General features: G+C 44.7%; 1 protein-coding gene across 2 annotated transcripts in view; it reads right to left on the bottom strand.

Annotated features, from left to right (window-relative positions):
- The window catches only part of MREG (melanoregulin), a 113,606-nt gene that overhangs the window by 59,921 nt on the left and 41,334 nt on the right, over positions 1–12,351 (bottom strand). Inside the window, exon 1 of one of the 2 annotated variants that reach the window (XM_082397687.1) lies at positions 4,098–4,582. The exons of the other annotated variant lie outside the window; for it this stretch is intronic. Coding sequence (XP_082253813.1) covers positions 4,098–4,195 — 98 coding nt within the window. The 5' untranslated portion in view covers positions 4,196–4,582. Of the gene's footprint in view, positions 1–4,097; positions 4,583–12,351 lie in introns of those variants that run through there. 2 annotated transcript variants of the gene reach the window in all.

Below are 12,351 nucleotides of genomic sequence, written 5' to 3'. Positions count from 1 at the left end.
AGGGAACATGGCCCTGCCAATCCCTTGATTTCAGATTTCTTGCTTTCAGAACTGAAAGAATACACTTCTGTTGTTTTTAAGCTACCAAATTTGTGGTGATTTGTTGCAGCAGCCCTAGAACCTAATAACACATACCCCAATGTTTCTTTTAATTAGTAACATGAAACCTTGAGCCAAAAGGTCATTCACTATTTTACAGGCAAATAAACAATAATCTAGGCATTCCAAAACAATCCATTTGCATTATTAGCCTGTCCTCAGAGCATAATGATATTTTGTTGTCATTTTGATCACTATTTACTCTACTTTAGGAATATAGTCAGTGCAGGGAAGAATGGCATTCAGAACCTCAAACCTTACATAGATGATGGACAAGATGAACGTTATATGACTCAGTCCTAAAATTGGGGTGAAGGTGAGATCGAATGAAACTTTTGGCTTTCTTTGTGGCCGAAGCCTGGTGTCAAGCCCATGTCAGGCCATGGGTCATTTCTCCAGGCCCAGACTTGTTCTAAGCTTCCTGGCATTAGAAATGACTACTCACCTATTTGCTGGTGAAGCAAACCTTGGCAGCTAAAGAGTTTGACAAACAGTCATGATTCGCACGTCCTGGGCCTTCAGGCTCCTTCCTACGTCTACAGACAGCCTCACTGCCCCTGTATTCCATGTCAAATAGAATTTCAGCTGACACAGGTCCACAGAAAGAGGACAGTCTGCATCAAGCCTGCAACGGCCCTTCAAGGCTGTATCTTAAAGTTGGATCTCTCCATTGGACAGAAGAAGAAATTAAGGTTCAAGGAAGTTAAGAGAGTTCCCCAAAATCCCACAGTCCGTTAATAGGTGGGACGAGGACTCGGGTCTCCGAACTCCTCCCGGGCTTGGCTCTCAGGGCCAGGTTGCTCCTACAACCAGGTAGAAGAATTATACTAACGAAGGACATGGAAGAAGGGCAGGAGAAAGGGGCCACAATGGGCAGGAGCTAAGGCTAGTGATATCCACCAGTGTCTAATATATAAATATTATCAGTTAATGTTGGACACTGGTAGTTTTCTGAATTTTCTGCAATGCAAGGCATGGACTCTGAAGTCACACAGACATGGATTCAAATTCTGGCTCTCCGACTTATCAGTTGTGACTTTGAATTAATTATCTGAACTCTAAGCCCTGAGTTCCTTATCTATAAAATGGGGATAAATAACACCTCTCTCATTTGGTCATAGTGACAATTAAATGACAGACTGTATGTAAAAAAAAAAAAAAAAACATACAGTACGCACCATTTATATAAAGTTAAGAAGGCCAAACACAGATTCAATTTAGAGCTCACCTATGCGGGGGACGGGGTGGGGGGAGCATGCAGTCACAGAGGGACAATTGATAAATAAAATGTAATATATCCATAAAATGGAATATTATCCAATGACAAAAAAAGAATGAAATGCGGATACACCCTACAACATGGATGAAACTCGAAAACCTTACACTAAGTGAAAGAAGTCAGATGTAAAAGGTCACATAATGAATGATTCCATTTGTACAAAATGTCCAGAATAGTCAAATCTCTAAAAACAGAAGGTAGATTAGTGGTTGACTGAGGGGAGTTGGGGGATGGGGGGTGAGTGGGCAGGGAGGGGAGGGCAGCAAGTGACTGCCAGTGGATATAGTGCTTCTCTTTGGACTGATGAAAATGTTCTGAGTTAGACAGTGGTTATGATTGCACGGCTTTGTGAATGTATTAAAAAGCACTGAACTTCACACTTAAAAAAAATTTCAAACTAGACCTTCCAATGACTTGGGCAGGAAAGAACATGCAGGTACACACACACACACACACACACACACACACACACAAGTCACTACTCCACACACCCATTAATAGGCTGCTCTTCCCAAATATTATATTGAAATGATGCCAGAATGACACTAAACCACAAAAGACCAGTCCACTCATATGCATATGCTCAGAAGAATCGCAATGATACTTAATAATAACTAAAATTCATTGACTGTTTACTATGTGTCAGGCACTATACTGAGCACTTCACATGGATTAGCTCATTTTGTTTCTCACTTCATCCCTTTGAGGTATTACCATCCCCATTTTACAGATGAGGAAATTAAGGCACAAAGAAAGTTTCATAACTTGTGCCAGGTCACCCAGTTGGAACTTAACCCCAGGCAATCTGATTCATGAGCACTAAGCTATTCTGCTCCAACTGACTCTGTCTTCTTAAAATCACTTGCAAAATTCACTGACTTACAGTGTAAACCAAGGCAAGGGAGGGTTGAGGTTTTAAAACAACCAAAACTATCATTTTAAATAGCAATTCCGGAAAGAGTATTGGAAAGACCCAAGGCTCTGAGAATGAGACCAAGCTGAGAGCTGTATTTCATGTTACTATGAATATTGATAAGTTGACTGTAAAACCCAAGCATGAAATTCCAGATAGTTACCCACTACTTTTAAGACTCGCGGTAGATTACTGGGTTTCTCCCTGCCCACAACAATCTAATAATCTAAGTGGGAACACCATTGCAAGAGCAAACAAAAACATTGGGTATTGTGTGTATGACTTTATACATAAAATACAAACAGGACATGTTTACATACATGTGTGCTCACTAAACAGTGAGGGGCAGATGGCAAGTTCTAAACCCTATGTTATAGGACAGAAAGATGAATAAGGGCAAAAAAAATCAAAGAAGACTGCTTGAGGAGACCTTGAGAACTAGCATTTAGGAAGGGGCAGAAAGAATAAAGGTCACTACTTGAAGCAAGCTGGGAGGGAATAAGAAGGTTGGATTGTTCCTAGAGCAGTAAAGATGTCTGTCTGATTAAATCAAGGAGTGTACAGTGTGTAATGTATCAGAAAATAATAGTGGACAGGAGGGGAGGGGTTATGTAAGATCTCAAAAATCAAGGTAAAGTGTTTGGACTCGAAAGAGTAAGAAAAGGTAAATCATGCTTTAAAAAAGTTGTAAGGGACTCCCCTGGTGGCGCAGTGGTTAAGAATCCACCTGCCAATGCAGGGGACACGGGTTCGAGCCCTGGTCCAGGAAGATCCCACATGCCGCGGAGTAACTAAGCCCGTGTGCCACAACTACTGAGCCTGCGCCACAACTACTGAGCCCGCGTGCCTGGAGCCCATGCTTTGCAACAAGAGAAGCCATCGCAATGAGAAGCCTGCGCACCGCAACGAAGAGCAGCCTCGTGGCAACTAAAGAAAGCCCTGAAGACCCAACACAGCCAAAAAAAAAAAAAAGTTGTGAAAGCTTTATCATATTAGTTGCATACTTCATAACAAACACTGGCTTCCACGTTTGCTTACCCAACCCTGGAGTTCTGCCTCATCTACTATTTCCTAATTTCATTTTAAATATTTTGTTTCTATCATATCTACCTCCAAGTCATGCCCTAGTGAAACCTTAATTTCATCAGAGTCAAGGTATAAAATAATTGCTTACAATCACAGCCCTGAACAAAGCTGTGTTGGATGGTGCCTTCACAAAGCCACTTAGCACATCGCTAATGTGCATTAAATTTCCTCACTTCATAGCTTAATCTGTAATGAATCAACGTCCCAGTGAATAAGCTGTCCCTTGAGAAAAATATGTACTTTTTTTTAATGTGAAAAATATTTCCTCGCACTCAGTCACTGCGATTGTCTTCTTTCAGTAATAAAACTGAATGACAACGTAACCAACTTTTTTCCTGGGTGAAACAGAAATTCACAGTTGCCCATTTCACTGAAACAGAAATAGGCAGTCACAGTTGTATTTAATCGGACCCCTATGCAAACTTCTCTCCCATACTTCTCTGCGGGGGGCACTGCACCCGAATTCTTGCCGTTCTCCACAGGCTTCCACTTGGGTCCCAGATGCCTCCGAGGATCTGTGCTTTCAAGCAAACATTTTACCCGAGGAACAAACCCAAGGAGCAGGCTCTCCTGTAAGGAACCCAAGGGCTTAGTCTGCGCCTCAGTGTGACCTTAAAGCAAGCGCACGTCCCCAGCTCTGACGAGCACGAGAGTATCCGCACTCCGCGGCGCCCGGCAGCGGCCAGGGAGCCCCAGATCGCGGCCGGGGCGCGCACCCACCTGACCAGGGGCTCCTTCTCGGGCACGGCGGGCTCCTCCAGGCACCTGCACGGGCAGCAGCAGCAGCACACGGTCCTCAGCCAAGCCCTCAGCCCCATGGAGAGCGAGGTGCCCCGCCGGCGCCGGACAACTCCGAGGAAGCCGCGGCGGCGGCGAGCGAGCGCGGCTGCGGCGCGGCCACCGGACCGGCGTCCAGGTGCGGGGACAGTGGCGGCCGGGGCGTCGCGGGCCGGTCCGTGCGCATCACGCTGCGGCCGGGGACGCGGGCAAGGCGGGAGGCGCCTTCACGGCGCCGGGGCTGCAGGGCCGCGCGCTTTCCTCCACTTGGGTTTTGTTTAGGGCGCGGGTTTTGTTGGGGCTTTTCTTCTCTCGCTTTAATTCCCCGGGCGCAAATTGGGGCGCATGCGTTCCCGAGACGCTTCGCTGCTGCCCTCTAAGGAGGAAGCAGGGACTCCAGCAGCCAGACGGCAAAATCCGAGGGCACCGTGGGGGACTGGGCTGGGGGAAGGAGGGGCAAGCCCTCGAGTCACGGAGCACGAGGTTGGGCTGGATCTATTCATACGTTTTATTGGCGTCACTCCCCGAGGAAATAAAAGGTCCTCCTTCCCAGCCCCACCCTTGCCTTCAAAGCGGAGGTTAGGGCATATTTTTAACATGTCAGTCCCACAAAGAGTAAAAGTTAGCGAAAGAATAAGGGTTGACGCATTACAGAAGTGAGTTTGTTAAAGTACTGTATTCACAACGAATTTTTTTTTTAATCGTTTTCAAGTCTCCTAGTCCTTGAATAATTCCCTCAAAAAAGGCAACCTCCATCATCAGTATTTTGCGACTTTCCAGAGCTATTTATGTGTGCGTGTGTGTGTATATTTACTTACGCTTCTGCACACTTGTAAGTAGAGGCACCCATAGTCCTCTCCCTTTTTACCCCAACAGTGGCATACTCCACACATTTCTGTCCCTGGCTTGTTTCACTCCATTTACCACGGAGACTGTTCCACCCACTACATGTATAACTTCCTCTATCGTTCTTTGCATTTATGTAGTTGATGCCCTTATGTTATTTTAACCAGATCCTTATGAATGGACATTTAAGTTCATTCCAGCCTTTTGATATTAAAATAATGCTGCAATGAATATCCTTGCACTATGTGTTTGGACATGTGTATCCCTTGAATAAATATTTGGCAGCTGACTTTCTGGATCATAGGTAAGATGCCTTTTTAAATTTTGATGGATCTTGCCAAATTGCCCTCCAAAGAGGTAATTCCAGTTTACACTCTGACCGGCAACATATGAAAGGATGTTTCCCTAAATCCCCACCAATACTATGGAATTTTCATCTTTGTCAATCTGATTTATTCAACAAATATTTACTGAACATCTGTTATGTGCCAGGCATGTTTTAGGCTCTGGGAATACAGCAATGAACAAAAGAAACAAAAATCCCTACTTTCTTGGAGCAAACATCCTAGTAGGGAAGTTCCACAAACGAAACAATACATTATTGAGTGCGTTAGAAAGTGGTATGTACTATGGAGAAAAATAAGGCAGGGAAGGGGATAAGAAGTGCCAGGAAGTTGTGTGTGTGTGTGTGTGTGTGTGTGTATGCGTGTGTGCTGGGGAGAGGGGTGGTGGCTGCAGTTTTAAATGGGGTGATCAGGGAAGACCTACCTATATGGTGACACTTAAGCAAAGACTTAAAGATGATGAGCAAGCTAGCCCTGATTCCAAGGGGAAGAGCAATTCAGGAAGAGTGAAAGCCATGTGCAAAACCCCAGAGAAGAGAGAATAAACAGTAAGGTGCCTGAGAAAGAGCAGGGATTCCAGGGGCCCTAGAGAGGAATGGGCCAGGAGGAAGAGTAATAGGAGATGATAGAATGTGGGACCTTTGGGGACATGGCAAGGACTCTGGATTTTATTCCATGTGAGCTGAGCAAACCTTTGGAGGTTTTCGAGTAGAAGGAGAGAAGTGGTCGACCTAGATGGCCCTAGGGTCCATTGGTTGCTGTCTTGAGAAGCAATTGGGTGTCAAGGGCTGTTTTAGGGAGAGGCAAATGGAGGCCATTCTAATGACCCAGATGACCATGATTTGGACCAGGGAGGAAGCAGTTAGAGGTGGGCAGAAATGGCGGGACTCTGAATGGAATTTGAAGACAGAGCCAACGAGACTTATAACAGATTGGAAGTAAAGTATAAAAGAAAGAGAGGAGGGAGTCCAAGGTTTGGGGCTTACAAGCTGTGAAAGTCGAGCTGTCACTGATTGTGATAAAGGACGTGGGACAGGCAGGTTGGAGGCGTGAGGAGGAAGAGCAAGAAGTGTCAATTCTCACGGGCAGTGTGTTCATTTGAAAGTGTGTTACAACACGTAAGTTTATCCTGTTCTGGTTACATTATGAGGCTGAAGGAACTTATCAAGTGCATATTCATTGAGAGGCTGGCTACTGAGAGTTAAGGAAGGATAAGAGAAGGTCCCCGAGGGCTCTGACTTAGCTGGGGAGACAGGATATGGACCCATCATGAAAAGTTGAGAGGACATGACAGAGTACCAGCTGTCACCAGGCAGCACAGGGCTGTGGTATCAAGCCCAGCACCGTGTCATTTATCACTTCCAACTGTGCCAGGATGGAGTACTATGTACTATGTTCTGAAATTGGATTTTGGATTTGAGTTCACCTACCTAGGTTCAAGTAGAAAGTGGGCCAAGGGGGCTGCCAGCAAGAGGATGAAAGCTAGGGTCTGACAGCTTCTGTTAACTATTGGAGCTGGATTTGTTGAAAAGGGAGAAATTAGAGAAGGCATTCAGCTCCTGGAAAATACAGGTACTCTGCCCCTTTACTAACCTTGATCTTAGACAAGTCACTTAATTTTTCTAAACCTCAGTTTTCTAATTTGTGAAATGGAGATGATGAGTTGAGCCCTACTGACTAGAAAGTTGTGAGACTCAAATGAGATCATTTGAAAGCCATCAAGTACTATAGAAATAGCAGAATTCAACACAGTTGACTAAATCCAAATAGTATAGGCCTGTTGAGCAAATGTCAGTTCCAGTACTACTTGGCTTACATATGACAGTATTTCTTTTCACGTTTGTACCTCTGCCATGTGTGGGCATCTTTCATGTGGTCAGTTTCAGACAGGATATTTCTGGAAGGCCATAGAACCATGTCTATATAACGAACTTGCTCAGGACGTTAATGCTCTGCTTTACTAAGGATCACATGTAGTGTTTGCCTGCTCTAACAGCTTATTAATATTTGCTTTTAAAATTAATGTTAAGTGTTAAAACTTATAAATGAAACGTTCCTCTAAAAAACTGAAATATTACAATTAAGTTTCCCTCTGATCACAATCCACAGTCCTGTCTCCTTTCTAGCCTCCTCAGGGTAACCGTATGCTACAAACGTATGCTACAAACCTTTTTCAGTATGCTACAAACCTTTTTCTGGACACGCATACACATATGTGCCCCGTGATGTATACATAGCATCATTGTGTATGTTGTCATTTTTTTCTGGCTGCACCACGCGGCATGCAGGATCTTAGTTCCCTGACCAGGGATTGAACCAGCGCCCCCTGCAGTGGAAGTGCGGAGTCTTAACCACTGGACCGCCAGGGGAATCCCTGTGTTGTCATTTTTGGTAGTGAGTTTGGTTTTAATATACAAGGTACGCCTTCATCTACCTGCAGGCTTTTTCCACTTAATAATATGTCTTGGAGATCTAGCCTTATTAGTACACATAATACTACCTCATTCTTTTTAACTGATGTGAGTATTCTATTTATTAGTTTTCTAAGGATTATTATATGTGTTTTCAAAGTATTCATCTTCCCAGAAGTTAAATACCTTCATGATTTCTCTGTTTTTTGGAAACTTAAGGAAGGACAGTGCTACCAAACCCTGCAGCTTTAGCTTGCAGATATCTGGGACCATATTTTGGCGCCCCCATTTCCTGTTTCAGACTTCGTTAGCAAGAGAGCAGCAAGCTTTCCTTTTTTTAGAGTGATGCTAGATTGTTCCTGCAGCCTGAGTTGACGCCAACACCACCCACCACTGGCAGCAACATCTGCCATTTACCAAGAGCCCTTGGGCACCTGATGTCAGGGGAGTGGGCAGTCCCCTGAGCCAACTGGTGACTCACAGACCCATTAGCTGTTTGTTTACAAGGCAGAACTGCCAGCCTATAGTTTCAGATTTCTCCACGGCACGGAAAACTCTAGAGTTTGCTTTGAAAACAAGTAGTACAGTTTGAAGTCCTCTTTCTTTGAGAACTTACTGATGACTTCTGAGCGTTGGAGGAAAAGGCATACGCAGGACGGGAAAAACTAGAAAATCAAAATTCTTAAGTTCCAACATCACATCATTAGTGCATTCCACAGAAAAGCTATGCTTGCAGCAACATAGCACAAGCTGGTGTCATTCAATTATTCATTCAACAAGTATTTACAGAGCCCAGTTCTAGGGTACAATGGTGAACCAGAATGTAGGTTCCATTCATGAAGACGGGGACTTTGTTCTTTGCAATATTCCAGCATCTAAAATAGTACAGACCTGTCACAGAGACTTAATAAATAGAAAGATACACTGTATCACAACTTTTAGAACAGTGCAGGCACATGGTAGACACTTAATAAATGTGTTGAATAAATGTGTGTATGAAAACAGAAAAAGAGCTAGTGAACGCAGAGTTTGCATTATGCCAATTTCTGAAGAGTCTGTTAATGAGCTGCCCAAATCCAGTAGAGAGTTAAAAACCATTGTCTTCCTTAGAGAAAAAGGACATCTTCTGAAACAAGCCAGCACCCCAAGCCAAGGCCAGCATTATCACTCTCCCCAAGGGGCCCCAGATGGACAGCCCACATGCCTCTTAGGGGACTCCAGAAAGGTCCAGAGAGAGGACTGGATGTCAACAATGTAAAAGCCCACCAAGAGTCCCCGTCGGTCTCTTATTTCTGCCTCTGTAGTATGCCTCAGCCCTCCTTTTGGTAACAGCTCTGTTTTCCTTTGAGGAACAGCCCCCCTCCAATTCCACGAGTTGGGCAGAAAATGAAGGCACTCCTCCCATCCCTCAGCCCCTGACCCCCAACAAGGGATGGGCAGGTGACCAAGATGCACCAGTCCAGACACTCTTCCTGAAATTTGCAACTTAAGGGCAAGGACCCAAAGATGGAAAATGGCTTGAGTTGAGATATGAATTATTTTGGGGACAGCATCTTGAAGAGGAGGTCCAACAGCAATGGGCGTTTTTATACCTGGAGCTTTCCTGTTCCTGTATTTTCCAAAATCTAGTTTTTCTAGCTATTTAGTTTTCCCGTCATTCTGTGGGTTACTCCATAACTTGTTGATCAATACATTTTTTTTTCTTTTTTTTTTTTCTTTTTTTGCTTGAGTAAACGAGAATCAGATTCTGTTGCTTTCAGAACTAAACCCATACAGTCCCACTGCGGGGGTTTACAAGACAAGAAAAGGGTACTTGTGACGAGAGGGGGTGGGGAGGAGGGAGAGAGAGGGAGGGGGGAGAGAGAGAGAGAGGGAGAGAGAGAGGGAGAGAGAGAGAGGGAGAGAGGGAGAGGGAAAGAGGGAGAGGGAGGGAGAGAGAGAGAGGGAGGGAGAGAGAGAGAGAGGGAGAGAGAGAGAGAGTGAGAGGGAGAGAGAGAGGGAGAGGGAAAGAGAGAGAGAGAGGGAGAGAGAATTATGAAAGAAGAGTTCTCTCTCAAGCCAAGCACAACAATCCAGTTTGATTTAATCAGGTGAGATTTTTATTTCTATTTCTCTGCTTGGCTTCTCTCTGAAGAGAAACAGATATTATCTGCCATCTGAGAATCCTTCAGTTTTATCACTCTGTGGTTTCCCATAATGCAAAATACTTTCTAAATTTTCAAACTATTTTTATTTGGTATAGTTTGCTGGTCAATTTCACTTCCTTCCCTCCTCCCAAATGTATACTCTGAGAAAACCTTAATGATCAGTCCTTGTTCCTTCTTTAGTTTTAAGCAACAAACATCTTGGCTGTCCTCAAAATTTTCTAAATAACTTCATACTCAGGAATGTCTAACCTTTTAAAAGGATGCCCTTGGAGAGAATAAAAACACATAAAGTAAGCTAGAACAGGTATAAAGCATATGGAGAGGTTCTTCAAGAAAACTGGATTCTTTTTTTTTTTAAGATTTATTTATTATTTACTTATTTATTTTATTTATTTTTGTCTGCATCAGGTCTTAGTTGCGGCACGTGGGATCTTCGTTGAGGCATGCAGGATCTTTCAGGATCTTTCGCTGCGGCGCGTGGGCTTCTCTCTAGTTGTGGCACGCAGACTTCGGAGCACATGGCTCCGTAGTTGTGGCGTGCAGGCTCCAGGGTGCGTGGGCTCTGTAGTTTGCAGCATGTGGGCTCTCTAGTTGAGGCGCGCGAGCTCAGTAGTTGTGGCTTGCAGGCTTAGTTACCCATCGCAGCATGTGGGATCCCAGTTCCCTGACCAGGGATGGAACCCACATCCCCTACATGGTAAGGCAGATTCTTTACCACTGGACCACCAGGGAAGTCCCTGAAAACTGGATTCTTATCGTCCCAACATGAAGGGAATCTAACCCTACTGTGTGTCAACTCTGTATAATACTTTTTTGTCTAGATCTTTGTGACCTCTGTGATAATCCTCCGGGTATTAATCAGCAACTTATTGTGAGTGATAAAAACATCACTCAGACTAGTTTAAGTATAAAAGGAAATTTACTGGCTCAAGTATCTGGAAAATTCAGGAAGTGATGCTAGCTTTAAACATAAATGGATCCAGGCACTCAATAAGGGTTGGTCTCTGCTAGAGATGGAATGTTTGTGTCTCTCCCAGATTCATATGTTGAAACCTAATCCCCAATGTGATGGAATTTGAAGGTGAGGCCTTTGGGAAATGATTAGGTCATGAGGATGGAGCCCTCATGAATATGATTAGTGCCCTTATAAAAGAGGCCCCAGAGAGCTCCCTCACCCCTTCTGCCATGTGAGGACACAGTGAGAAGATAGCTGTGTATGAACCAGGAAGCAGGCCCTCACCAGACATTGAATCTACTGGTGCCTTGATCTTGGCCTTCCCAGCCTCTAGAACTGTGAGAAATAAATTTCTGTTGTTTAAAAGCCACCCAGTCTATAGGACGTCTGTTACAGTAGCCCAAACAGACTAAGACACTCTCTTTTCTTCTCTGGGTCTGAGTTGGTGACACTCACAGGCCCCTGGTAGCCCTGGATTTCACCATCTTTCCTGCTGATAATCTCAGCAGAAAGAGAATAGCTCCTTCCCAGTTGATCAGCAGGCCTGGGCCCAACTTTAATTGGCCTGAATTTTCAAAGGGAAAAATACACCTCCTGAGTCTCATGTACACTCCTGCAGTGCTCAAGTGAAGAGGAATGGGGGAGACAGAAAAAGTAAGCCAATTGTACTAAGAGTGGGAGAGTTTCCTAAGGAAAATCAGATGGAGCAACCAAAAAAGGGAATGGATGCTGGCAAGGAAAAACATATGCCAACTACACTCAGCAGTGGCAGCTGCTGATGCACTGGTCCAAGCATGGTCGTGTGTGCCATATGGAATGGACAGAAAGGGCTGCACAAAGAAGAGCCAATCCATGGTTCCGTCAGGTCCAATGCACAGAAACTCAGAGCACAGGAGCTGTCTGCCAGAGGGACTTCAGTATCCCACTGCAGTCCCTGAAAATGCAGATGGGTAAGTGATGAGTTCAGCAATTCTACTCCCAAAACCAAAGAGAAAAACAGAAATTATTTTACTGGCTGTAGAGGAACTCTCACATGAGGCTGTGGCACAGGCAGAGTTTCTCAAAGGGTGATCTTAAACTCCTGCATTAGAATCCCTAGGGGTGCCTACTGAAACTCCAGACTCCTAGACCCTAGTTGAGATCATCTGAATTGTAAGCTCTGGGGTTGGGGCCCCAGAATCTGCCATTTGATCAGGCTGCCAAGCAGGGCTGGGACTAAGGTGCAGCTAATGAGGTGCTTGGGGTGCAGCAGTCAAGGGGGTGCTCACTCTGGGGTCAGACCCTGCACCTGTGCAACACTGAGAGCAAGCAGGCCCTTAAGAGTTCCACCCTAGCCCCTCACTTCCCTCACCCTAGTCCTGGCCCTGCTCCCAAGGCTTGGGAATTCTGAAGCACACTGTTATAGACTGAATTATGTCTGCTCCAAAATTCCTTTGTTGAAGTCCTAACCTCTAGTACCTCAGAATGTGGCTGTACTTGAAGATAGGGCCTATA

Source organism: Balaenoptera borealis (assembly GCF_965194805.1).
Source record: "Balaenoptera borealis genome assembly, chromosome: 6".
Lineage (NCBI taxonomy): Eukaryota > Metazoa > Chordata > Mammalia > Artiodactyla > Balaenopteridae > Balaenoptera > Balaenoptera borealis.
Note: the sequence above shows the minus strand (reverse complement) of the source record. Positions and strands in the feature narration are given on the sequence as shown.